The sequence below is a fragment of the Nylanderia fulva genome, unplaced genomic scaffold, assembly GCF_048542155.1.
Source record: "Nylanderia fulva isolate GAGA-0341 unplaced genomic scaffold, ASM4854215v1 Scaffold4, whole genome shotgun sequence".
NCBI classification, from domain to species: Eukaryota; Metazoa; Arthropoda; class Insecta; order Hymenoptera; family Formicidae; genus Nylanderia; species Nylanderia fulva.
In genome coordinates, this window is record NW_028190476.1 from 3,790,212 (window position 1) to 3,818,206 (window position 27,995).

General features: G+C 31.8%; 1 protein-coding gene across 3 annotated transcripts in view; it reads right to left on the reverse strand.

Annotated features, from left to right (window-relative positions):
• The window catches only part of Sytbeta (Synaptotagmin beta), a 43,194-nt gene that overhangs the window by 4,251 nt on the left and 10,948 nt on the right, over positions 1-27,995 (reverse strand). Inside the window, exons 1-9 of one of the 3 annotated variants that reach the window (XM_029309426.2) lie at positions 20,076-20,341; positions 15,747-16,147; positions 6,205-6,259; positions 5,516-5,735; positions 3,877-4,113; positions 2,413-2,511; positions 1,979-2,252; positions 1,221-1,454; positions 621-788 (exon numbers count right to left, since the gene is read on the reverse strand). In XM_029309426.2, coding sequence (XP_029165259.1) covers positions 621-788; positions 1,221-1,454; positions 1,979-2,252; positions 2,413-2,511; positions 3,877-4,113; positions 5,516-5,735; positions 6,205-6,259; positions 15,747-15,902 — 1,443 coding nt within the window. In that variant the 5' untranslated portion in view covers positions 15,903-16,147; positions 20,076-20,341. Of the gene's footprint in view, positions 1-620; positions 789-1,220; positions 1,455-1,978; positions 2,253-2,412; positions 2,512-3,876; positions 4,114-5,515; positions 5,736-6,204; positions 6,260-15,746; positions 16,148-20,071; positions 20,342-27,658; positions 27,983-27,995 lie in introns of those variants that run through there. The other 2 variants (XM_029309425.2, XM_029309424.2) reach the window with 2 other exon arrangements.

Sequence of the window (27,995 nt, forward strand, 5' to 3'; positions counted from 1 at the left end):
TTATATAGATAATGAAAATGTTATCTATATCTGCATCTTAGAAGAAAAGTATTATCTTTACTAAATTATCTAGAATAATTTTCAGATAATTTTGGTTTAGAATCATAGCACAAAAATGCTTAAATAGTAGAACTTAAGCAATAAGCGATAAAAATTTATAAATAAAAATATGAATACATATATTTTCATATCCCTTTTGTAATTTACATTTTTTTTATAACTGTGTTTACATAAGCAGTCTTAAAAATTATTATCTAGATGAATCGCCATATAATTTTATCTTTATCTACGGAAGGTCGTCATTTTTTGTATGTTCCAAATTTTTACCATCATGTATCTTTGTAAAACTTGTAAACGTTCAATTAAAATTCTACTAAAGTAAACTCTACCTGAAATTAACTGAAGAATGTGTTAATATTTTATTAATATTTTATTAATAATGTTTTGTGTTAATATTTTGTTAATATTTTATTTTCACAAGGTTTAGTTTGCGAAGAACCCTTCATTTTCAATCGCTTACAATTCGAAAATTATTGACACCTCAACATTTTTGCTGAGGAAAAATTGTTTCTAAATAAATTACTTGTGCAATTTTTAGTCTTAAAAAAGAGATTAGATACCTCTATAGCTGACGAGGCTAAAGACGAGGCAGGTACGTTGAATGACATCGCTTCGTTCCAAACAGGATTCATAGTCGCTCTCCTAACAGCTGTTTTCTTCTTTTTTCTTACTCGCCTTTCGCCGCAAAGTAGGCTGACTTTCGCGAAAGGATCCAAGGTCTCCTTATCCTGCGCCGCATTAATTAAAATATACAATATTATTTATCAATATTAAAAAAAATAAATACTTAATTTTTACCTCCCTCTTTAGCAAAGTGTGACTCTTCAGGGAGGGATATAAGAGTATATGTTTATATAAGAAATTCCCCTTAATTTTTGACAAAGAATTATCTCCTAAAATTTTTCGCACTTATTTAAATACACTCTGTATACATATATAATAGAAAAATAAATTTAAATATATATATATATATATATATATATATAAATCTTATTAATTGAAAAATATTTTTATTTAGCCGGAAGTAAATAAAACGGAGACTATTCTTTATATTTTCCAGGCAAGAAGGGGCGAACATGGGGAGCAAATGGAGAGAGAGAGAAGAAAACTCTTATTGCTGTCGACGCAATATAAAAATATGCACCCCGGCCATAGCCTACCTGTTGGGGAAACAGATTTCTCGCCTTCATCATGAGTACCGTGAGCCTCTCGGCGCTCGGTAAGTAAGACAACGAAACCAAGACCTCTTGAATCTCTTCCGGCGGTTTGCGCTCTCTCGCTATTTCACCAAAGACCTCCACCGGGGAAGTAGAGGAGACCAGTTCTAGGCTGTCCATCGCCACCCTCAGCGAACCCACCACGTCGTTCCTCGAGAAGCGATCGTAATCGAATACCTGATTAATATCACGTCGTTAATATTATCATCATACACTGAAAAAAATGTTTGTGTAAAATTACATGATTGTGCTGGGTTTTTTTTTCGACCCAGCATAATCAAGCAATATTGCTATTTATATGGAAGATTACAGATTGGATGTAATTTCATATGAAATATATTTTTATATATTTTCAAGATGAAAAATATTCCACTGTGTGTGAACATGGAATTACACATAGGAAATTCTAGTAATGTATATACGTGATAAAATAATGTTATAAATAAAATGAATAAATAAAGTTCTAATAGTAAATTTAAAATTCCACATATGATTTTTGCATAAAAATAATAATTTTACCTATATTTTACATGCATATTTACATTAATATATATTTTCACTTAAAAAAATATAGAAAAAAATTACAATAATGGTCAAGTAATTTTTCCAGTACTAAATAAGTAATTTCCATGTATTTTTCAGTGTATATTATTATTTGAACGATCGAATTCGGGAATCGCTTTGACGTGAAATATAATTGCCTGCAAGACTAGAGTCTTCTCCTGCAGCTCCTCGTAGCTGACGGGAAACTTGAAGTGCTGATCGAAAAACGGATTCGGATCATTTCGATGGATCTGCGTCTGCCTCTTCCTGCTGTCCACTTCCGGGCTGAGGCTCAGCTTCACGTAGGGATCGTTAAAACCACCCTGATCGCTACCGGCGAGATCGTGGGCCTCGATCAGGTGCACATCCAAGTCCGATTTATCGAAGTCGTATCTCAGGCGCAGATGAAGCCTGCCCAAGTGCTTCCCTGTCCTGCGATTTATCGCACGCAGATGTACAGATACGTTTATCTTGTATATATATATAGCAATAATCGAGTGCTTTCTTCGGCGCAGCACAGGAGCAAGTTAAGCAACTTAAGATCTGGCGCTTTATCAGAGGGAAGTTTTATTAGCAAAGTTTTATTATGTACCTGCGAGCGCTGAGAAAGACAGGACCGTCTCGTCTTTGATAGAGATCCGGTTGTAAAGAACCGAGTGGAGAAGCAGGCGGTATCGGCCCACCGTCGCTACTGTAGAAAAATAAAAAATAAGAGAATTGCAATCCCCGTAAGGGGATGAAAAGGTTCGAGAAAAGCTAAATATTCGACAATAAAATGATCCGAGAAGAATTTATATATACGCGACTTCTTGCTAATTAATATCTTTTATTATCAATCACGATGTAAATAAAAGTGGCTTTGCTAATCTTAGAAAGAATATTTTCAAATAAGCAGTGTTTGCTGTTATCTAAATAAAATTGTATAGATAATCATCTAGATGAAATTGGTGTCGTCGTATTTTTATATAGATAATAAAAATATGTATTATCTATATCTGTGTATCTTAGATGAAAAAGTGTTATTTTTATTAAATTATCTATTATAGAATAATGATATTCAGATAACTTGGTTTAGAATCATAGCACAATAATATTATTAAATATTATATTTATATATTATATTTAAATAGTATAATATATTTTTATATCCCTTTTGTAATTTATATTTTTTTATAACTGTGTTTACATAAGCAGTCCTACAAATAATATTATCCGATGAAATTATCTAGATGAATCGTCATATAATTTTATCTTTTATGTAAAGATATTTAAAACAAAATCATTTTAAATTTATACATATTTTCATCTCATTTTTATCTCGATAATTTGAAAATCATCTAACATCGCAAATAATTATCAAGAATTTTATGTATAATTTTATAAAAATGATTAAGTTTATAATGAATACGTATTTTTTTATTTCTAATAAATTTTTTAATTCTATAAATTATCTAGATGAATCGTCATATAATTTTATCTTTTATCTAAAGATATTTAAAACAAAATCATTTTCATCTTATCTAAAATAAATTTATCCATATTTTTATCTCGATAATTTGAAAATTATCTAAACACATAACATGGCAAATAATTATCAAGAATTTTACGTATAATTTTATAAAAATGATTTAGTTTATAATTAATACGTATTTTTTTATTTCTAATAAATTTTTTAATTCTATAAATTATCTAGATGAATCGTCATATAATTTTATCTTTTATCTAAAGATATTTAAAACAAAATCATTTTAAATTTATCCATATTTTTATCTCATTTTTATCTCGATAATTTGAAAATTATCTAAACACATAACATCGCAAATAATTATCAAGAATTTTACGTATAATTTTATAAAAATGATTTAGTTTATAATTAATACGTATTTTTTTATTTCTAATAAAATAAATTTTTTAATTCCATAAATTAATTTATCTGAATTTTAATATATATAAGTAGCTCTTTAATTACGCGAGAATAATTGCTACTAACTATATATTTGGATAAAAATATTTTTGACATGACTGATTGCGATTCGTGAGAATTCTATTGTTATACCTTATGGAAGCACGTGGCGGCGGGATGAGGAGAGGCGATAAGCAACGACCGGTCTGTCTGGAAGTACTTTGAATGGCATTCATCGGCGAACAACCGCAAGTAGAACTTACGCCCGTTGCCACGGACGACAAAGAGGTCTGCGAAGGCGACGCATTTCCGCTATGCAGGCTGCTCGAGTTACTTGCAGGACTTGCACAACGTGCATCCAAGGACGCCACCCGGGCTGGCGAAGGAGACCTGTGGGAAATTTCCAAATTACGCATCTACGTCAGAGAATGGAAAAATTCTAATGTTGACGTTGCGCAAAAGATTCTGCATATTCAGGATTTTTTTTTTTTTTTCAAATTGCGTACACAGTCAAAGAGAGAGAGACCTTAAAAAAATTTGAAAAATTTGTAAATGAAAATAGTCGCGGCAGAAGAGGAGTTTCTCGATTACGAAGGCTGAATGACTGCTGTCATTTATTTAAATAAAGCTTCGAATGGAACAATCAACAACAACGCTATATAAAACGACATACTAGACATTTGCATACGTGTATTTGTGACTTGAATAAATGTGCGCGACGGTATTTCATTATTCATATTCTGTCAACCGGAGTTTCACAAACAAACTCGTGGAAAAACCGATGCGAAGTTTAAAAGAAGGAAAAAGAGGCTATCTATTTTCTCGAAGCTTTTGAAGAGAGAGCTTCTTTGCTTCCCCCGCATTCTCTTATGTAAAGTTTTCAAAAATTTATTCTCGACGCTCCCACGATGTCTTTTCTTACTCGGAATTTTCCGCGCAAAAAGTGCAGAATGACCCCCACAGAAAAACGATCCAAATATCATACAATAATTACATCACAGAATGAAGCAATTTCTATGATTGCATTAAGTACTTCACCACCGCAGCGATTTTCTTAGAATAAAATTTAATGATATTTGCTAAAAAATTGATTTATTCAATTTGGGATATAATTTATGCACAATCATTTATATCAATTATAATTTCAGATTAATTGTGCATTTTTTAAGAATAGATATTTATTTATTTTTATTTCATAAAATATATTTTAAAAATAATAAAATTCAATATATTTATCATTTATTAGGTAATTTTTTTCTCAAATTTAATTTTGCAAATATTTCGCCAAGATAATTCGCTATAATGCACTGTTTTATTGCAATATACTACTTAAAAATAAATTGTGCAAATATTTATATATATTTGCTCAAAGATCTAAGCTATTATACACATGTATTGTTTCAAATATAGATATATAGGAGATGTTAAAAAAAGGGTAAAATATTTTAAAGGGATTTCATATATCCAAAAACAAGTCGAAAAATCTTAATAAACACGAGTCAGCAAAGAAACGATTTTTAAAATATTTTTATTTTAATTTTTTTATATATATTTTTTATTTTTCTAATTTATATTTTAATTTGCAAAAAAAAAAAAAATAACAGCTAGTAGTTATTTTATCAGGTTTATTCAGATAGTTTACTTCTTTTTGGGCATATTAAATCTCTTGAAAATATTTCACCCTTTTCTCTCAACATCCCGAATAATCGCAGCATTGAAAATTTTATTCACACTTCGCCGTAACAATTTAATAAAAATATTTTCCTACGACAGGGGCGCCTTTTTCACCGACCTCGAGTTTCTGCTGGGTGGATACGAGGAGGCGGCGTGCAAGGGATCGTGTCGACCATGATGCCGGCCGTCCGGGCCGAAGGCCCTGATCTGGGGCGACGATCCGCGATGACTGGAAGAACAGGGCGCACCCTCGAGCGAGCTCTGCGAGCTGACGGACGAGTTCCTGGCCAGAGTACGACCGCCGCCGCCCGGGTAGCTGCGACTCTGATGAGGTAAGCCTTTAGACGGAGAATACGAATTAAAACAGGATGAAAACTTATCGGGCGGTAATAAACGACCCGGAGATCACTTCCGACAGCCTTTTTCTCAATTACGCGGTCTCGTGAATTCTCTCGTACATTCCTTGAAAAATGAACCGAGAGAGAATCTTATTTCTCTCTGAATGCCATCCATGGATCATGGAAATGCGGGAATATTACATTTTGAAAATCCGTGGATGAAAGAGAATTTTATTTCGTGTATTTAATTTTCGGAGATGAAACAAAGGATAATATAAATAACGTTAATTTAGCGCTATTTTGTTTAATGGTTTCACCATCGCTTCCCGGAAACGGATACACAATTTCTTAGAAATTGCACCGGAGAGAAATAGAGAATCCGCTCGCTCCTTTGCTATAGTTGAATTACGGTATGACTTAAACTAGGATTTGTGGCGAATACGGTTCTATTAAGGGAATTTATGGTTACCCGATTCGGTCGTCGATGGTTGTACCGCATGTTGCTCCTTCGCAATGTTAAATTCCTGTAACAGAAAGTCGAGGTAATTAGAGCTCGCTTTAACAACCACGATGGCGAAGCTCGTCGGAGCTTATTCGATCCGAACACGCTCGTTAAATATTCGACAGATAGATTTTTAATTAATTATGTGCGCGCGAGCGCATCTCGCTCCAATTTCGCATTGGACAGTTTTTCGACAAGAAATTTCTAATATTTTTCTCGGATGAAAAATTCCGCTGGAATTTATACGCATAAAATATTTCCCACGCAGCTAGAGAAGGAGAGAGAGAGAAAGAGAACGATCTCGTATATCGAGATGGAAATAATATCACTGTATATGAATATTCTTGGTATTTATTTTTATTTATTTTTTTTTTTGCTTAATACGATTGCATATTTATGATACTCTAATTTATATGAATTTTTCTACGGAACAAACCGCGCGCGTATAATATTTACTGTTAGCAAAAATGTGGAAATCTATGAGTCAATGTACATTTTTTTACGCGAAGATTAATTATTCCCTCGTTGATTTCAACAAAAAAATCTGCATTTTTAAATTTTTTCTATTCCCATTTTTCCTATTTTGATGTGCCTATGTCGCGAGAAAGAGAGAGCCATTCCGATATTTTCTTCCATTGGCATCGCTATAGTGTTTTACGGTATCACGTTTTTGCAGGGGAACAAAAACAGCGTGCATTTTAATGGTTTAATCGTAACTTCGTAAACGTACGATTCCCCGTGTCGTGTCGCTCTTCGCTTGTGTCGAGCGAAATTAACGCTTTAATTAAAGACCGCTTGTTTCAGAAATTGAGCGCTCTGTTGTAATAACGTTCGCTCCTCGCGGCGTGAAAAACCGGGGCTTTTTCTCGCAATAATCACGGTTGACCCTGTAAACTTTCAGCACGCAGGTCGGCTGCCAACTCGATTATAAGCGTATGAAAAGAGTGGCCCTGCTTGAATCGGTGAGGCGAAAAATTTTCTAGAGTTTTATAATTACCTATATGTATAAATATAAGGGGGATCTTGTTCAACTATATATAATAAAAACGACACGTCGGAGAGTAATATAGAATAATAAAAAAAAGTTGTAAACACGCGTGTTAATTTTAATTATAATTTATATCCAGATAAGGAATAAAATATTAGCGATATGAGCGTTTCTTAGATCAAGATAAATTCGTTTGTATTGCACACACGTGGTCGTGTTATGTTAGCTTATTTATATAGTATATTCAATTAACCGTGTGTGTACTTTTTTATACAAATTACACGATATTATTTATTATATACATTAAAAATAATAATATTTATATAATATTTTTTATATTATTTTTTTATTATATTTTATTATATATTATTATTTTTATTTTTTTTTTGCTATAGCAAAGAAACAAACGAGACATTTTTTTAAACGTACATAGTACAACAACCAGATTTGCAATCTTTCTTTTTTTTTATTCGACGCGATCTCTCTGGGAAAAGCGAAGATAATCGAGCGGTTTCTTTGAAGTTTCGAAGCGTCCTCCATAAGCCCTTGATAAGGACTTTGAATTATGAAGGAGGGAAAGAAGGATAGATAGAAGAGAAAGAGAGGGAGGAGAGAAAGAAAGAGAGAGAGAGAGACACTCAAAGATGCTAACTTCGTGTTTCAATGTCGTGACGAGAGGGTAGGTAGCAGTTATACGGGGTTGAGGTCGCTGGAGGCTGCCTTTCACGGGTCGATACTTGGAGCGGAGCGCGAACGGAATCCACGGTTCCGCCCATCGAGTCGAAATATCCAAATCCACCGTTGTTTTTCTATCCGTAGCCGACGGTGTCGCATCGATCGCGATTCACGCTCGTATAACGCCACGAATTTCCGACGTGCTCGAGTATAGACGATGACGTAAGGAGATATCCCGACTATATTTAAGGCAGTAAAACGACCTGTCAAATTTCGGCAGCTGTTTATACGTCGGACATTTCTATGTCACATTTTGTGTGCCGTTTATACGTGCATTTTCTAACGCGATATTATATATGTATATACGTGCGCGCGCGAAACTAACCCCGGGAACAAATTGTTTATATATAATTATATATAAATAATTGTATAGTTATACATATAATCGTAAAATTATATGTGAAATATATCCATTTTTATACATAATTATAAGGGCTCATATATAATCATGTCGAATTATAAATATATATGAAACATATATATTTATATAGATGAAGAAATACACTTATTTATTATATATATAAATTTATATAATTATATATAAAAAGCACTTTTATTTAATTATGTATGGACATATTTCATATATAATTTTGCGATTATATGTATAATTTTATATATTTCTATATAATTTTATATTGTTATATATACAAATTTTTTTCTTGGGACGTAAAGTACTTATCAAATTTTACACGTGTTCAAGGTGTACTTTCCAAAGGTCTGTAAATGATAAATGGGCGAGATCGATAACTATCAGCGACATTTTACTTTTTAAAATTTCAGTTTGCGTGTTAGACTCTTTTCTTTCAAGTACATTTTTATCCTTTACTACTTTTTACATATATATAAGAACTGCAGAGGATCTTGAAGGATTTTTTGTGCGCAAATAGGATGAAGCTTCAACGCGCGCAGTTTTTTTCTCTTTGCAGACAATAATTGATAATGATTTCGTGTTGAACATTAAATCCCGATATATAAGAGAGAGATTGAAAAACGTAAGCGCGGGTGACTTAATTAAAGTCGGCGTAATAACAAGACATTTTCACGGAAAAACAAAGCTGAAAAACGCGAAGCCATGAGAGAGAAAAACGGGAAATATAAAAAATTTATATATGCGCGATACATGAAAATTTCTCCCTCTTTTTTCGAAGAACTTTCTTTACGGCGACATCCGCGAGATTTTAATTTTGCGTCGCGGCGAAAAAATTAACTCGCTTTATCATGCAAATTTCGTTCGACGTAGCGACGAGAGACCGAGGATTTTTCTCTCTGTGTAGCACTTTTTTTCACGTTCGGAGTGCCACTCCGTGTATATAAGTCGCGAATATTCGAGAGCGAAGGGAAAACTTGGGGTGTGCGAAATGTGTTCGCTTAGAAACATAAACCATTATCGACCATGAATAACAAATATTGTCGGCAGATTTTAGTATAGTCACGCTGACCCCGATAAAAAGCGACTTGGATCTTAAAAATGCGCGAACAAAACGAGTAACATTACATTACATCCGCGGAAATGATGTAAAAATATACAAAAAGGTTATTTAAACATGTAGATTTTATGCGCACAGAATTAATCGCGAAGAATTATAATTACCAGCTATTGAATATTTAGAAGGACGTAATACGAAAGTTAAGAACTATGTCATTTTTGCGAAGGTTTTTCATGATTTTTGTTAGTAATATGGATTTGGCACATGAGAGAATTTATTTAAATATTGATTAAATGTAAAACTAATTGTAAGTCTGTCTTTATAAAAAAAAATGAAATAAAATCCTATCGGTTTTTATATATCTAAATTAATTATCGAAGCGAGAAATGATTTCATCGTTGTTTGATCATGGCACGCGTACACATACACATGTACATTATAGTGTAAAAAATAACAGCAGTTTTCGCATTTTTAAACTTTTTCTCTCTGAAATTGCAAAGCGTCATAGTTATAGTTATTAAACTGCTACGCAAATAAAAAAAATGATATTTATTTGTTATCCGTAAAAAAGAGTCCAACAGTCGAAAAAACATGTGGATACATGAAACAGGAAATGAATATTGATAAAAAGACCATAGTTCGAGAATTATATATATATATATATATATATATATATATATATATATATATATACATACACATATATAGGATACTGTCAGACAAAATATCCTGTGAAAGGATTTAGCGATCTTTTGCATTTTTAAATTTAAATTGATAAGGAAAAAATGTGCACGAATGAATAACGAATGAAAGAGGGATGAAAGGGTGAAATTCCTATTACGTTTGGATTGAAATTTGTATTGGGGAGGAATATCAAAAGCGTTACATACACGTTAATCTTCTATCGGACAATAAGAATTCATGAGAGAAGCAAAATCGCTGGTTTATTAGAGGAAATGATTTTAATGCGGGAACACGAGAGCGTATATCAACGCTTTGTATGGAGCTTTACGTAATCCTTCTAGAAGAACGGCACAAGTCGAGCCAAGTACTATTATGTCGATGAACAGAAAGAGCTTGACACCGCGTGTATCGGATACTTGTTTTCTCTCCTCTTTTGTGTTTATTGCAAAAATAATATAATTAAACATATATTATCAATTTCTTTTAAGTGCACAATATATTATGCAATTTAAGAAATTTATAATTGATTTTTTTATTATACTATTTTTAATTATAATCAAAAAAATTATGTTTAATCATAGTAAAAAAATTACATAGATTATATATATATTGTGTTGGTGTTTCGAATTTGCTCAACACGTATAGACATACTTTAAAAAATTTTAAATCTATTTGCATAATAATGCGTCGGGGAATGTGTTGTTATTCAACTGTAGCGAGCTTTAATTCTATCAAGATTCGTGCAGATACTCTTATTCAAGTTTGCGATCATTGGGAACGCGTGAGACGAAGTTATCCAAGACTTGATAACAAGGATGGAATTAGAACTTGATTGCGGAGAAATTTCATCCTTTATGACCTTTTTTTCTTTAATGACTAACGACTTCGTATGATTGAATCTAGTCTGCGAGAAAAATGATATTTTCAGAGATTGAATAATGTTATAAACTTTTCCAATTTAGCAACTCTTAATGCGTTGTACATTGACAGAACGTCGACTTAATTGCAGTAAAATGTGTACTCTACACATGAGTAAAATATAAGATAGAATTAATTAGAATCTATTTGATTCACATAGTAGTAAAATAATATTTTAAAAACAAGTATAAAATAGCATTATAAAAATAATCTTTAGTAAAGGCAAAACATATATTTATCTTAAAATGGAAACGAATGAGAAAAGTTAACATATAATTGATATTTTGAAATTGTATTTAACAGAATTCAATATGCATGATATTTTTTACATTATTTAATTTCCAAGTTGATGATATTAAAAAAAAATAATGACAATGTTTTTTTTTAATATCATCAACTTGGAAATGATTTTTTAAATATTATATATATTTTATATACATTATACACATTATGTGTTTATATATATTCATATATTTTAAGAAAATATTCTATATATATTTTTATTGAATTATATAATTTTTTTTTTTATAAAATTTTTTATTATAAAATAATTATATTTAATGATGAAAAAATAGTCCACGTTACGTAAGATTCAGAAAGCAATAGCGTAACTTAAATTTGATTTAATTGAATGTCTTATATGTGCGACAGCATTTTTTGCGCGATCTGTCATGCGTATTACAAATCGGACGCGTGTCAATCTGTGATGGTATCTCGATTACGAATGGTCCGTGTATCTGTCAGAGATGTTCCAGTACCAATTAACCACTCTTCGTTTCTTGTCAAGAGAGAGGCATTGATCCGGAATTATGGTCCAGCGAACCATAGCGTTGAACCCGACTACAAAAGTGCTGAGAGTTTTAATTATTTTAATTAACTAGAACAATATGCGCGCGCGTCTCTTGTTTGTATTTATTTTATTTCTTTTATTATTTAGTCACCTGTATTAACTATAGGAATAATCGGCATTATATATGCTTTTTTTAACTATGCTTTGTCGCATGATTAAAATGTCATAATTATAATATAAAGTAATTTAGTTGAATTATAATTATTTTTGTCTGTTTTAAGTTTATAAATGAAATATCAGATACTTTTTAGGAATTTATAACTTGTTTGTTTGGACATCGGTGAATTAAATCAGACTTTTAAACGTATACATTGGATTCTCGCGCAAGTATGTTGGAAGGATTATCTGAAATAATTTAATAAAATAATTTAATAATTAATAAAAAGTGGAATTGAATTTGGAATGCAAAAACAACACTCTTTCGTGCGTCATTAAATTAATAATGTTCTCGATTATTTTTTTTTATGACACGATCGGTTTGTTTATCGGGTAACGATGCCCCGGTGATTGATTTAATTCTCATTCAATTAATTGCTACGATGGCGCAATCGGTCATCTAGAAAGAAATCCTATATCCTATTAGTAAGCGAACGTTTCTGTAACGACGCGTCGAAGAGTCGCTGTGAATTTTCACAGCCAAAATTCAATTCGCTCGTAGTGATTCTCTTGCGTGAGCGAGGCTGATATAAAGTTACGTAACTATTATTTCGAAGAAGTAACTTGGTTTTATAATTTTTTACAACCTGATGAAATGAGCTGAAAAAATGTAAATTTATCTTAGATAAGATGAAGATGTTTCTTAAATATATATAGATAAAAGATAAAATTATATGGCGAATCATTTAGATAATTTCCAGATAATATTATTTTTAAGACCGCTTTATATAAACACAGTTATAAAAAAAATATAATTTTTAAAAGAGATGTAAAAATATATATTCATACTTTTATTTATAAGTTTTTCTCGCTTACTACTTCAAAATTGATGTGTTATGCGACTTTAAACCAAATTATCTGAACGTTATTTTAGACATTAATTGAATAAATAAGATAACACTTTTTTCGTCTAAAATGCAGATATATGGATAATATACATTTTTATTATCTATATATAAAGATAGGATGACGTGAAAATTTCCTCTAGATCATCTACATAATTTTTTTTAGATAAACGGCAAACACTGTCCCCTACGAATATATTTTGAAAATATCGGCATATCGCTAAAGTTGCGTGCGAGTAAATCTGAAATAACGAAAACGTAGCGTTGATTGAAAGCTGGAGTGAAATCGTGTGATTAGATTCATCAGGGGAGATTAGTCGCACGCGTACTCGACGTTAACTCGCCGCGACACGCGAGAAAACGCCAAAAGTCACACGCGTAACAAAGAGAAACGACCATGAATGCCAGAATGCGCGCAACAAGTGTATCCCAGATCGTAGACGAGGTAATGAAACTGCACAGCAATAAGATTTATTCTCTCGGGAAGGCTAAATCTCGCACAAAAGAGCCTGATCTTTTAGATTTCTTTAAAATTTGAAATTATTCTCGAAATGCTTTAATAGAACTATTAAATAGTATCTTTTACGCAATTGCTTTCAGAATCTTATATAACTGAATTATTTTTTAATCATTAAATATAATTCTTATAGTAAGAATTATTATAAAAAGTAATATAATAAAAAAATAGATTGTAAGTTTCAAGGAAATATTGTGTCATTGATTAAAAAATTTATTTAAAAAAAATTATTTAAAAAAAAAATTAAGATGATTTTAAGATTATTCATATATAAATAGGTTAGACAAAATATTATACGAGGTAATGAAACTGCACAGCAATAAGATTTATCCTCTCGGGAAGGCTAAATCTCGCACAAAAGAGCCTGATCTTTTAGATTTCTTTAAAATTTGAAATTATTCTCGAAATGCTTTAATAGAACTATTAAATAGTATCTTTTACGAAATTGCTTTCAAAATCTTATATAACTGAACTATTTTTTAATCATTAAATATAATTCTTATAGTAAGAATTATTATAAAAAGTAATATAATAAAAAAATAGATTGTAAGTTTCAAGGAAATATTGTGTCATTGATTAAAAAATTTATTTTAAAAAAATTATTTAAAAAAAAAATAAAGATGATTTTAAGATTATTCATATATAAATAGGTTAGACAAAATATTATAAAAATATACAAAATGAGAAATATAAAGAACACAGATGAAAAATTTGTGTTATATTTAATAAATATCATATGTCCCAAATGGTGCACAGAAATTTTTGTGTTAATTATACACAATACGATTAATATATGTTAATTGGCGATATAAATATTGTATTAATATTTTAACACAGTAAAATAAATGCAAACTTCAAGTAAACTTAAAATAAATTTTGTGTAAAATTAACAGAATTTTACAATATAAAAATTAATTAAACAAATATAGATTTTACATTTCATCATCCTCATTTATAAAAAAAAAATCAATTTTTTTTCCTGTAAATTTTAACAGATAAATCCTGTCACTAATATAATACGGAACATATTTATTGTGTAAAATTAAAAATAAATATATATTGTATTATTTTTACACGTTTTTCAGTTGCTTCAATAATTTAATTTAACATTTGAGTTTAATTAACACAACAGTAATATGTTAAATTAACACATGAATGCGTCAAATATTTAACACAAAAATTTTAACGGAAACCGTTTTTAATACATGGATAAAATTTTTTTTTAGAATTTATCCTGAAAATCACGGTGAATTGTGGGATAATATGATATTGAAAGAATTTGATAAGAGTTTCTCTGATTAATATTTACCACAATAAAATATATTAATATGTGCATAGTAAAATTAGTTGAACATATTTTATATTTTATTGTAGTAGATATTAATATTTCTATTGTGGTAAGAAATTCTTATAAAATTCTTCCAATATCAATCCCAAGGAGAACAGAAGATCAAAATGATGTCAATTTGACGTCATATTGACTAAATATTGACCAAAAATAACATTAATTTCGACTTTTCTGTTCTCCTTGGGATATATTTCTCCACGATTATTATGATTTTCAGGATAATAAATTCTAACAAAATTTCTCTCTGTGTAAGAAAACATAAATTTTCGAAATTTTCCTGTGAACTATATCCTGGAAAAAAATTTAATATATTTAAAATATACAGAATATCGAGTAGTACTTTAAATCGCATTACGTATATTTGACATTTCTCTCTCTCTCTCTCTCTCTCTCTCTCATGCACGCAGTTGAAAAACTTGTTGTTAAATTTAACAGATATCGTATGTTCCAAACGGTCCACGGAAATCTTGTCACTAATAAAACAGAACATAGTATTTATTGTGTAAAATTAAAAATAGGTGCACATTATGTTATTTTCAGTTGTTTTTTTTTCAATATTAATCCAACAGTCTGGGAAAAAATGTTTATATATAATTATATATAAATAATTATATAATTATACATATAATCGTAAAATTATATGTGAAATATGTCCATTTTTATGCATAATTATATAAAATATAATAATCATATCAAATTATATATGAAACATATATATTTATATATATGAAGAAATATTTATTATATATATATATATATATATATATATATATATATATATATAAATTTATCTAATTATGTATGGACATATTTCCTATATAATTTTGCGATTGTATGTATAATTCTATATATTCCTATATAATTATATATCGTTATATATACAAAATTTTTCCCGGGAACAATACGTCAAATGAACATACATAAACGTGCTAAAAATATTGAACAGAAAAATGGTTAACGGGGAAGAACGTTTTCAAGAAGAAACCGAAATCCTTCTATATACTGTGCACGGTTCTGATAATCGTTCTGCAATCGCCGTACCTCCGAACTGGTCGAAGTCGTACTGTCGGCACTATCGGTGTTAGCGACGGAAGATAGGTGCGGCCTCGCGCCTCTTTGGGCCCATCTACCCCTGATTATCGCCACTCCTGTCACTGCGCCGATCTTAGTGGCCGCGCTGGACGCGTTGCCGGACATGCCTTTGTCCCCGGGAGTCGCGGCGCTTCCGCTTCCGCCGCCGCATAGCTCCAGAACATCGCCCAGGACCTCCGACAATTTGTCCGGCACTTTGACGAACGTGTGCAAAACGACCGTCCCGAAAGTTCGAGTTGGGCCGCGTCGAGAGGTCTGCGGACGATTCTTTTTTTCTTCTTTTTTTTTTTTAGAGTCTGTCACTATTCGCGAGGATCTCGAGGAGAGAAATTGCTACGGCTTTTTGCAATCTATAAATAAACCGGAAACAACTCGCAACTTCGGACGTCTGACGTCGAACCACCTCGCATTCTTACTTCTTCGACTACTTTGACAATCAATTTCGCGCGAATGTAAAAGTTTGTGAGTTCACGTGAAGTTGAAGAGTAAGTAGTTCTCTCTCTCGAAACGCGATTGCGATCCAAACTCGATGCGATGGAATAGCAATTGCGACACAAGTCGCTGTTAATTAGCAGTGGTAAACTTTGCGTTAATTTATTATTGTTATAATATACAGGTTGTCCATTTTCAAAGTCCTTCAATAGAAGCTTTAATCTTAAGAGGCTTTAAGCATGATCAGTGTTGTACTTATAGGTGATTTTAAAATTAGCTAGATAAAAATGAGATAAAATATGTGCACAGAGAGAATTTTCTCTTAAAATTTACCCCGAAAATCATGGTAATCGTGCGCGACAATATGATATTGGAATAATCTTATAAGAGTTTCTCCGCTTAATATTTATCACGAAAAAATATTAATATGTACCTAGTAAAATTTATTATGTAAATTCTTAGTAAAATTTACTATGTACATATTAATATTTTTATTGTGGTAAATATTAATCAGAGAAACTCTTATAAGATTCTTCCAATACCATATTGTCGCACGATTACCATGATTTTCAGGGTGAATTCTAAGAGAAAATTCTCTCTGTGTGTAAATTCATAAGAGTATAAAAATATACGTATTCATATTTTTATTTATAAATTATTGCTTATTGCTTAAGTTCTATTATTTAAGTATTTTATGTGCTATGATCCTAAATCAAAATTATTTGAAAATTATTCTACATAATTTAGTAAAGATAATACTTTTTTCATCTAAGATGCAGATATAATGGATAATACATATTTTTATTATCTATATAAAGATAAGATGACACCAAAGTTTCATCTAGATGATCATCATCTATATAATTGAATTTAGATAACAGCAAACACTGAGCATGATAATATAAATAAGTATAGATATATAATAAACGTCCCGAATGGATCAACTCTCGAAGAAGAATTAATTAAGTATCGGAATTGATGAATTATTATATCGTCGAGTTTGGTGCGATTTTAATTCCGTGAGTGGTAAAATATTCTCTCATTTCACGCGCAATGGATCATATATTAGCGATACGCAACCTCGGAGATAGTTTCCGTTTGATTATTGTTACATGAATGTAACCTGTCAATAAAGCCCGCGATATTAATTACGTGCCCGTTTGAAGTAAACACGCGTTTGCCTAGGGCGTAATTCGCTCTCGCTTAAATCAATCAATCGCGCCGCGATATCGGGCTCCGTGGTCCATTAGTTATCTCGTCTCGTCTTTACTCGATCCGGATATATATATATATTCCCCTGGCCTGGCAACACATCTGCACTAGGCTGCCTCTGCTAATCGAGATATTACTTATTCCGCGCGTATAATTTCGTATTTTTCTCTCATCGAATCAGGGAGCTGGTGGAATTTACATTTTTAAAATTTCTTTTCCCTCCGTTTATATAACGAGTCGTTCGGCTAATAAATATGCGAAACAATGGATAATGCATACTGGGTTTACATATATGTACGATATTATACTTGGTGTAATATAAAGTCGAGCCTGTATTGTATGGAAATTGGGTAAATATTTTTAAACCGATTCGACCGATTAAAGTTAAATGAGACGAACAGGATATCGAATCTGCTTGAATTTTGAAACACATTTATTAGCGAATTATAATCGTCGAGGGAGCAAAAAGGGACATTTGTCCCTTGGAATCAGTGAAAAAATAAATCATTTTCTCTCGATTTGAATAAACACTAGAATTTATTTGCATATTTAATATTTGAACGAATGAAAATAACAAAAACATTGAGAAGGAATAAAAAATAAAAAGCAAGAAAAATTTTAATCGTATGCCCTCTCCTGGAAAAAATCCTGCGGACGTCCACGATTATCGCTATTATGATTATTGAAGGAAAAATTAAACAGCTTATTTTACTGCTGAAATATAATTGCCAAATGTCAATTTTAAAAATTTTTACATATTACACGATGTAACTGATTTAAGTAGAACAGGGAGATCTAACTCGATGGAGGGAAAAAGACTTGACGAATAGCGAACACGTCTTGAATGTTTGTATGCAAAAGGCGCCACGTCATTACTGAAGTTACTGACACTTAACTAAACATAAACTTAAGTCGACACACTCGGGATCTGTTTTTCTTTTCTTCTTCCTCTTTTTTTCTCGAGCGTCATTACGAGATAACGTTAACGTCATTAGAATTATCTCGAACTATCTTGATATTTTTTATAACAATGTACCTCATTATAAGGTACTTAGCGATAAGAAAAACACTCTAGATCGCGTTTCGATAAACAGCGCGACGGAAGAGAAGGAATAGAAGCACGGGCGATCCTTATTCGAGCCAGGATCGATATTTATTCCGTGATTGACGTGTCTGCCGTCGAAATTACGTTACCGTAATCAGCCTCGGTCTCCTTCAAGGACCCATTCAACACGATCCTTTCGTCGCGATAGCGACCGCGCGCGCTTTTGCCCTACTTTCTCCGAGGGAAGGCAAACAAAAAACTGATACAAATTGATCACAATTCGACGCGACGCGAAATTTCGCTCTTCGCCACCCTCCGTTAATCATGCACGAAGCTCAAACACAGCGGGGTTGCTGATTTCATTACGGTTCAGCGGTTATGCGCGACCGCGACTCGTTACACCAACCGATCCGATTAATTTTACGTCAACCTTCTCTCTTTCTCTTGGATGTCGAGAGAGAGAGAGAGAGAGGACTGTCCGACCTGTCGCGGGTTTCGACTACTTAAAACGCTGACCCGATTCGTCGTCGGTCGTCCGAGTACAGTAACAGAGCGCGGAGATTGGATATCTCGTTACACAATAATTAATTAGAGCCTACCTGTCCGTGATATATATATATATATATATATATATATATATATATATATATATAACAGCACATACCATATATCCCGAAGACGATCAGAGAACATCCTGAGGATGTTCGAATATCTTCGGGATATCTCTGGATATCCTCTGAATGTTTTTTACAGCGTAATATACATACATATATATATATATATATATATATATATATACATATATATATATGTATGTCTGTATGTAGCCAGCAAGCACCGATATATAATTGTTACATTGCTACAATAAAACGGAATATAACGGGTAATATAACGTGTACGTTACATGTAACATCCATGTTAGTTGTAATTTCCCACTCATAGATGTAACATTTTAATATAACATATATTACGTTGTAATTATATTGTAATTATATATCAAATAGCACATTGATGTATTGATAAGTCAGTGCTATCTTGGGATATAATGACAATATAACTACAATGTAATATATGTAATATTAAAAATGTTACATCTATGAGTGTGGGAAATTACAACTAACATAATACGTTACATGTAACATGCTTGAGTATATAACATTTATATATTGTGTTTGCTGGGTATGTATATTACGGACACGTAGGCTGAAAAAATATTCAGAAGATGTTCAGAGGATATCCTGAGGACGTTCAAACATCCTCAGGATGTTCTCTGAACGTCTTCGGGATATGTGTGCTGTTATATATATATATATGTACGTATGTATGTATGTATATTACGGACATGTAGGCTGTAAAAAACATTCAGAGGATATCCAGAGGATATCCTGAGGACGTTCAAACATCCTCAGGATGTTCTCTGAACGTCTTCGCGATAAGTGTGCTGTTAGAGATATATATACATCCCTAACAGCGCACATATCCCCAAGACGTTCAGAAGAAGAAGAGAACATCCTGAGGATGTTCGAACGTCCTCAGGATATCCTCTGAATGTCTTTTGGATACGGTGTGCTATCAGAGTATATACCAACGATGTAGCGACGTGTTCGATCGCGAATGGATTCGGCGGCCAATCGGATTAATATCGCCCACACTTGCTCGCACTTTCTCTCACGCTCTCGCCGATTTACGAAAGTGTCGTCAACAATTTCGCGACGGTGACGTCGATCGCGGATATCCGGACGTGTACCACCGTGCCGCGATACTGGGCCAGCCCTGACTGACTTCGTATATCGCGGAGCCAGGGCTCGTGCACCACCAGAAAACGGCGTTTCGCCGCCGAGGGTAGCTGACGGCTGGAGGTGGTGGGCGGTCGCCACCGAGGGGTAGAAAGAGAGAGAGAGAGAGAGAGTGTGAGAGAGAGGGAGAGCCTCGACTGGCGGATAGCGGAAGAGATGGATATCGGCCACGAGGGTGGAAGAGAGACAGAGACGACGGTGCGTGCGCCGCAACAGGTTACATCTCAGGGACGCGAGCGATTTCGGAGAAAGAGCGGAGCAGAGTAGCTCCACTTTCGTCTCTCTCTCTCTCTCTCTCGGCGTGCTGCTTACGGCACATCGCATCGGTATAAATTACGTCATTAGGGGAGGGTTAAATATATAAAGGTCGAATTGTGTGTTGTTCGCGTCGCAGGAACGCGCGCGACGTGTCACATTTGTGCGTTGAAAAATTATATTACTTATGGTATATACCACTGAATTTCTCGCGTTCCTGAGTTACGCTGAAAATATTCAGGCGGGGGTAACTGAATTTCCGATATAATATGTAGGGACGCCAAAAATGTAGCTGTGGTAGCTATACTATTTTTTTTTTATAATGTTAGCTATTCTATGGTGGAGCTAAATTTTGGTGGTCCTATATTACATGTAAAATTCAGACAGGGGTCAGGGATAACTAAATTTTTGATAACGTATAGGGACAACAAAAATATAGCTGTAATAACGAATATTTAAAAAAAAAAATAATATTAATTAATCATAGAGCTAAATTTTAGGTGCTCCTACAATATTTTACATCTAAAATTCAGGCAGGGATAAGTAAATTTTTGATAACATATAGGGACATCAAAAATATAGCTATGATAGAGAATATAAAAAAATATTATTTTAAAAGATAATTATTTATAAAAATATTTATAAAAAAATGTATAAAAATAATATTCCTAAAATTCAGGCAGAGACAGGGAGAACCAAAAATATAGCTTCTGATAGCTAATATTCTTTTTTCTTGCCGTGTAATTTGAAAAATTAATTCGATTTCACGATTGGATTCTGAAATACCAATAGGATAGATAAGATCTTATTGCTTTTTAATTGCATATAGTGCACACGTGTGTATACTCTTGTGCTCGAAGCTCTCTCTTTCTCTCTATTTTATATCGTTTTTTAAACTAAACATGTTTCTGACACGCAACATGGCACTTATTTGTTCCCCGAGACTTTGCGAGGAGATTAACATTTAGCTAGCGAACACTCGATGGCGAACGAAGGACGATTTAACGTAGGATTCTCAGAAGTTGCGTACTAATTTCAGATTCTCGTTTAGGAATTTTGGAGCTGCTCGCTTTCGATGATTAAACAATTCTGTTATTAAATTTCTGATCAAGTTTCGCTCCGAAATTCAGCCGAATTAGCTGAAAAGCTGTCGTAGTTCAATTTCCTCTAAGGCGCTTTAATAATAATCACTATAACTATTCGAGTCTAGACATTAAAACCAGATTGAATCGCGCGGATAATTCCGTAACAGTTCGCGACGTGAAATATAAAGTCACACGAATTAATCGGGTTTTCAATCAGGATATTATCGCTCGGAATATTAATTAAATATTAATTTCTATTTTAATTAGGATATAATCGGAACAATTAATCAGAATTGTATCGAATATACTATTATTTTAATTAGCGAATTATATAGAATTATAGAATAAAGCGACGCTCTCTCTCTCTCTCTTTTTCTCTTTTATTTAGGAAAATTGACGAAATTTCCTACACGCGTTTTATATAAAGATCTCACATCCGTTCTTGAACTGTACAATCCTTCTTTCTGTATATACGGTATAGGAATTCTCCGTTATACGAGGACACAGTCTGCATTATAGATCGGTACAATAAAACTTTAAAAGTGTGCACGCTGCTCTTTCCTTTCTCCTTCTCTCTCGCTCTTCCTTTTTCTCTCTCGCTTCCTCTTGCTTTATCGATACCTATATTTTTCAACCTCTCTGCGATCACGACGATGGGTATAAGTAAGCAAGAGCACGCAAACTACATTATTACAATCGTGGACGAGCTGTTTTTTTGGCTGGGGGATTTTTTTTCTCGTGAATATGGCATTTGGACGATAAATTTGTATTACTATTTTGTTGATTTAGAGAGAAAGAGAGAGAGAGAACTTCTTTTCTTTTTATAAAAATTCGTGCGTTAATAAAACGTCGTTATATTATAATTGCGCGATATATACATATATATACGTCAATTCGCTCGTTGAAAAAGCTTTCTTGACGAAATGAGATTACTTGTTTAATGATGGCGATGCTCAAATTTAAGAATATCCCCTAAGTCTCGGTGGAGCTAAGCAATCTCGCATCTTCGGGATAACGTTGGAATATATACGGTACATTAACCTAATTACTGTATGCTTTCAATGCACTTTGCACAAAATGGGAGTTCACAATTTTGCAAATTGACTTGATATACGAAAAGTTAGAAAATCGAACGTTTTACGCGAAAAAAAAATTAATCGATGAGATTTAGTCCAAACAACAACGTTTCGCTGACCTTTTCAAAAATTCGACGAAATTAATCTAGGGTTTTAATTTTCCCCACAGTTTTTGAAACTTGATATTCTTCACATTTTCAAAATATATATATATACCTACGTATTGGGTTATACGAAATAAAATATACATTGAATCTTTTAATTTTAATTTTTACATATTAAATTTGTATATATACTAAGAATTAAGTACATTTTTTTTCTTTAACTATGCATTAGATGTTCGTTTTTATTTATGCAACTTATTATGCAATCTTAACTTGGCTATGATATATTTAGCAAATACAAGAAGCAGAAATACTAAAAAAATAAATTTATTTTTCACGTTAACGTTTATATTTATATATTATATTTATATATTACTAAAATATCAAACGTGTTTGACGTCAGAATAACCATAGAAACTCAACAAATAAGTTATAAATAATTTACAAGGAAAGTAAAATATCAAAGACAGATCAAGCACATATATATATATAAAATTATTATATAATACATTGTATAATATATAGAATATATATAATATGTTTAATATTATAATATATTATATATAATATTATTATAATATTGTTATAATATTATTATATTATACATATATATAATATAATAATATTATAACAATATTATAATAATATTATATATAATATATTATAATATTATACATATTATATATATATATTCTATATATAATTCTATATATTATAATATTATTATAATATTGTTATAATATTATTCTATTATATATATAATATTCTATTATATAACAGGAAAATCCATCCGCCATCGTGACGTTACTATCGCGTTGTAAGTTCATATCACTCGCAAAATGCGATATCTGTCGCGCTTATAGACGCTGTATCGATCGAAATTCTAGATTCAATGTTCCGGTTGGGAGCAGGAGGCTCTTTACTGCTATATGCGTGTGCGCGGAAATATGATAAACGGAGAAATAACAAACTTACTAATCCCATTTCCATCTTGTTTATAATAACGTTCTCGTTTACGATAAGAACGATATTTCGCTTCCATTAAACTCCAGCGTAAATGTATAAACAATGCATAATTTGTTTGCAATTGCAAGTCCGGTCGTTTGTTCCTGCAGCGTGAACTTTGTTCAAAAAATGGGTCACCCGAAGGAAAGAAAGATAATTAAAAATATATTTATAAAGAAAAAATATAGGTCACAAGTCAATCAAGTTCGGCTGCTATAGATCGTTCTGTTTACGTCGTATTCATTTTCGTAAAACGATATAAAGACATAATAAAGAAGATTGTTTCCTCTCTCATGTTCGATGTATACATATATATTTAGTACACACAAATGCACGGTGCTTAAAATAAAATGTTGGGTATTGGCAATGTATTATTAAGCTCTTCCTGTACTAGATAGATGACTATCAAAGTTCATTGGATTAATCAGTTCGAGAATACATAATTGATTTTTTCATTTTCCGCGTTAAACTTGTGTATCGATGTACGAGAATTACAAAAATAATTTTAAAAATATTAATTTTGCTACATTTTTATCATTTTGATAACAAAATAGATACTTGCCTTGATGTAATAATTTAATTAAAATATTGAAAATATTTTATTATTATGGGACATTGATTGTTAATTTGTCAAAGAGAATTCACGAATGAAAAACAATATTTTCATATATATTTTATATAATGTTGGTGAAACAATCTATTCATTGTCATCCAATAAGCAGGAATATTAATTGTTAACGCAAATACAAATTATTATTAATTTTTTTATTAATATCTTGATAATTTTTCGGAAGTCGGAGATATCGACGATGTTTTTTTTTTTTGACACGTGTGAAATGATATTTTGCCGACATAAGGCACCGAATAAAATTTATCCTGATGGGATAAGCATAGCAGGATTCTGCACAGGATCAAGCACAGTAGAATTTCAAATATCTTACCGGCTTTCGGCTTCAAGCAGAAACGCTTTACCGACCTTTGTTCATATTCTACCGACACAGAAGCGAAATTTAAATACCGACGACGAGTTACTGGCAAGCAATGAGAGCAACATTTCTCGCCAGCTTGGTATCTATGCATTAAAAAATACATGTTTAAACTTTGAAGAATATTTTAAGGCTACAAAGTAGCATTTATATTAATTTATATGAAAAATCTACGTCTTTCAAAATATCTCTAATTAATGAAAACAAAGAAAAGGGCGCGGGAATTGAAGACTAATAATAGAAGAAATTATTGATCTTTAAGAAGGAAAAATGTTACGTAATTGAAAAGAGCTATTTATTGTGTACTCAAAGCGCACTCTTTATTGCAAGCATTTAATGTAATATTTTCTGTTATTTATTTTTTATTTTAAAAAGTTTCTTTACGATCGCTCTCTCTCTCTCTCTCTCTCTCTCTCTCTCTCTCTCTTTTTCTCGTCATAATAAAACGCGTTTCGTGAAAGAGTGCGACCAAGAATTATTCCTTTTTTTTACTATCTTTAATTGAGCTAAATAATGACTTAAATGGAAGAATTTATGACGCTTTAGAGTCATAGTAGATTAACTCTATAAGGAATTATATTGAGACAAATAAACGTTCTACAGAAAGCGATTAGCGTTAAGTGATTCAAAAAATTATTAACACCAGATATTTAACAGATGATATTTAAAATTGATGATAATTACAACAAGAAACGAAATAGAACTTCTAATATTAAAAGCATATAGACTTTATGTTTGAACATTTTAGTGAAAAATTCGAATCTGTCGTTATCAATGTAATATTTCTATCGGTTAATCTACTAGTCATAAACTTTCATTTAAGTCATTATTTAGCTTTGTTGGAGATAGTGAAAAAAAGATGAAGGAAACTTGATCGTACATTCTTTAAATTTTCCATGAGAAGAAGAACGTTTAATGGATGGATTATTATGGGCAGCCACGTAGCTCAATAATTAAATACTAACTGCAATCTACGTAAATATCATTGATCATAAGAACCATTTGCTTGAACAAGCATATTTTAATGAAAGTTCAAATATTATTTATGTTTGATTTGTAAGTAATTTTAAGTGTCATTATCTTTAGCTGACAAATTTGCATCGCTTATTTCTTCGGAACATTTGTTCACTTCAATATAATATTTCTAAAGGTTAACTAGTTATAAACTTTTTTTTAAGTCATTATTTAGTTCATTTGATAAATTTGGTAAAAAAGGAGAGGTTTTTCTATGGAGACTTGGCCGTAAATTCTTTAGAGTTGTTCATTAGAGAAAGGACTTGCAATGAATGAATTATTACGGATAGTCACGTGTCTAAATAATGTCAAATCGATAATTACTATTGATCATATAAAGCACTGCTTAAACAGGTATTTTAATAAAAGTTTAAATATTATTTTTGTTTGATTTGTAAGTAATTTTAAATATCATCTTTAGCTAATCAATTTTTTGCATCGTTTATTTCTTTAAACGTTTGCTCGCTTTAATATAATATTTCTAAGGATTAACTTTCATAATTAACTTCTAATTATAAACTTTTATTTAATTCATTAATTAAGTCAGTTGGAATTGGTGAAAAAAGGGAGGTTTTTCTGTGGGGATTTGGCAAACTCTTTAGAGTTTTTCATTAGAAAAAGAACTTTCAATGGATGGACTATTACATAGAAACAGTTATATGGCTAAATAATGTCAAATTGATAATTAAATACTATCTGTGATCTGCGTAAATACTATTAATTATAAGAAACATTTGCTTGGACAAGCATATTTTAATTAAAGTTCAAATTTTATTTTTGTTTGATTTGTAGTAATTTTAAATGTCACCATCTTTAGCCAACAAATTTTTTGCTTATTTCTTCGAGACGTTTGTTCGCTTCAATATAATATTTCTAAAGATTAACTTTAGTAATTAACTACTAATTATAAACTTCCATTTAAGTCATTATTTTAACTCGTTGAAGCTGATGAAATAGGGGAGGTTTTTCTGTGGGGATTTGGCAAATTCTTTAGAGTTTTTTATTAGAAGAAGAACTTTCAATAGATGGACTATTACAGACACGTGGCTAAATAATGTCAAACCGATAACTAGATACTAACTGCAGTCTGCGTAAATATTAAATAAAAAGCATTTGCTTAACCAAGTATTTTTTGTTTAAACAAGTATTTTAGTGAAAGTTCAAATGTTATTTTTGTTTAATTTGGAAGTAGTTTTTTTAAGTATCACCGCATTTTTGCTCACAACTGTTTTACATCGCCTATTTTTTTGGAACGTTTGCTCGCTTCAACGTAATATTTCCAAGGATTAATCTACTTAGTCATAAATATTTGAGTCATTATTAATTCATTAGCAGCTGGTGCAAAAAGAGATTTTTCTGAGAAAATTGTTTAGAATTTTTTATTGTGGAAAAAAGGACTTTCAATGGATGGACTTTTACGAGACAGTCCTGACCACAGTCTTATATACAGGTCAGAACACTTCTATATATCGACTATATATACTATCAAACGTCAACAAAATGTAGCTAATATGGCTTTCAACTCAGGCCGATTTATTCAATGTGCGCCAGCGCTGATTTTTTTTATTTTGACAGTTTTGTGTAAATCTTGTGCACAATTGAAAAAGTGTTAAAAATAAATCCGTCGGAATAAATAATAAATATTAAGACTAGCTTTTATTAAATTATTTAAAAATAGTGAAATATATTATAATAAATATATTATTATATAACAGACCTGAGAGAGTTGGCTGCCATATTGGTTACGTTTTTTATACACTTCATTTGAATGAGTGTCCTGACCTGTACATAGGACCGTGGTCCTGACAGTCACGTGACTAAATAATGTCAAAGCGATGACTGGATACTAACCGCGGTCTGCACAGCATAGTAACTTTTTTGCGGCTTCCGCCAGCAGTCAAGCACGTGGGACGCCGTTGATGCGTGACAGTGATGTTGATGACGGGGCTGCTCGTTGCTGCCGCTGTTGTTGATGCGCGGCGGATCCGGCCAGCGATCCAGATCGCTCCAGCTCCACTTTCCTTTCCGCTTCATGGCATAGTAACGATAAATTACGATCGTCATCGCCACCACTAGGGCTAATCCCGTGCCGGCAGCTGCTCCGAATACCGCGGAAGAAACCATTCTATTTCTTCCGCGTCTCCTTTATCTTTGTTCGACACAGTCGCTCGATGTCTGTAAAAGAAAT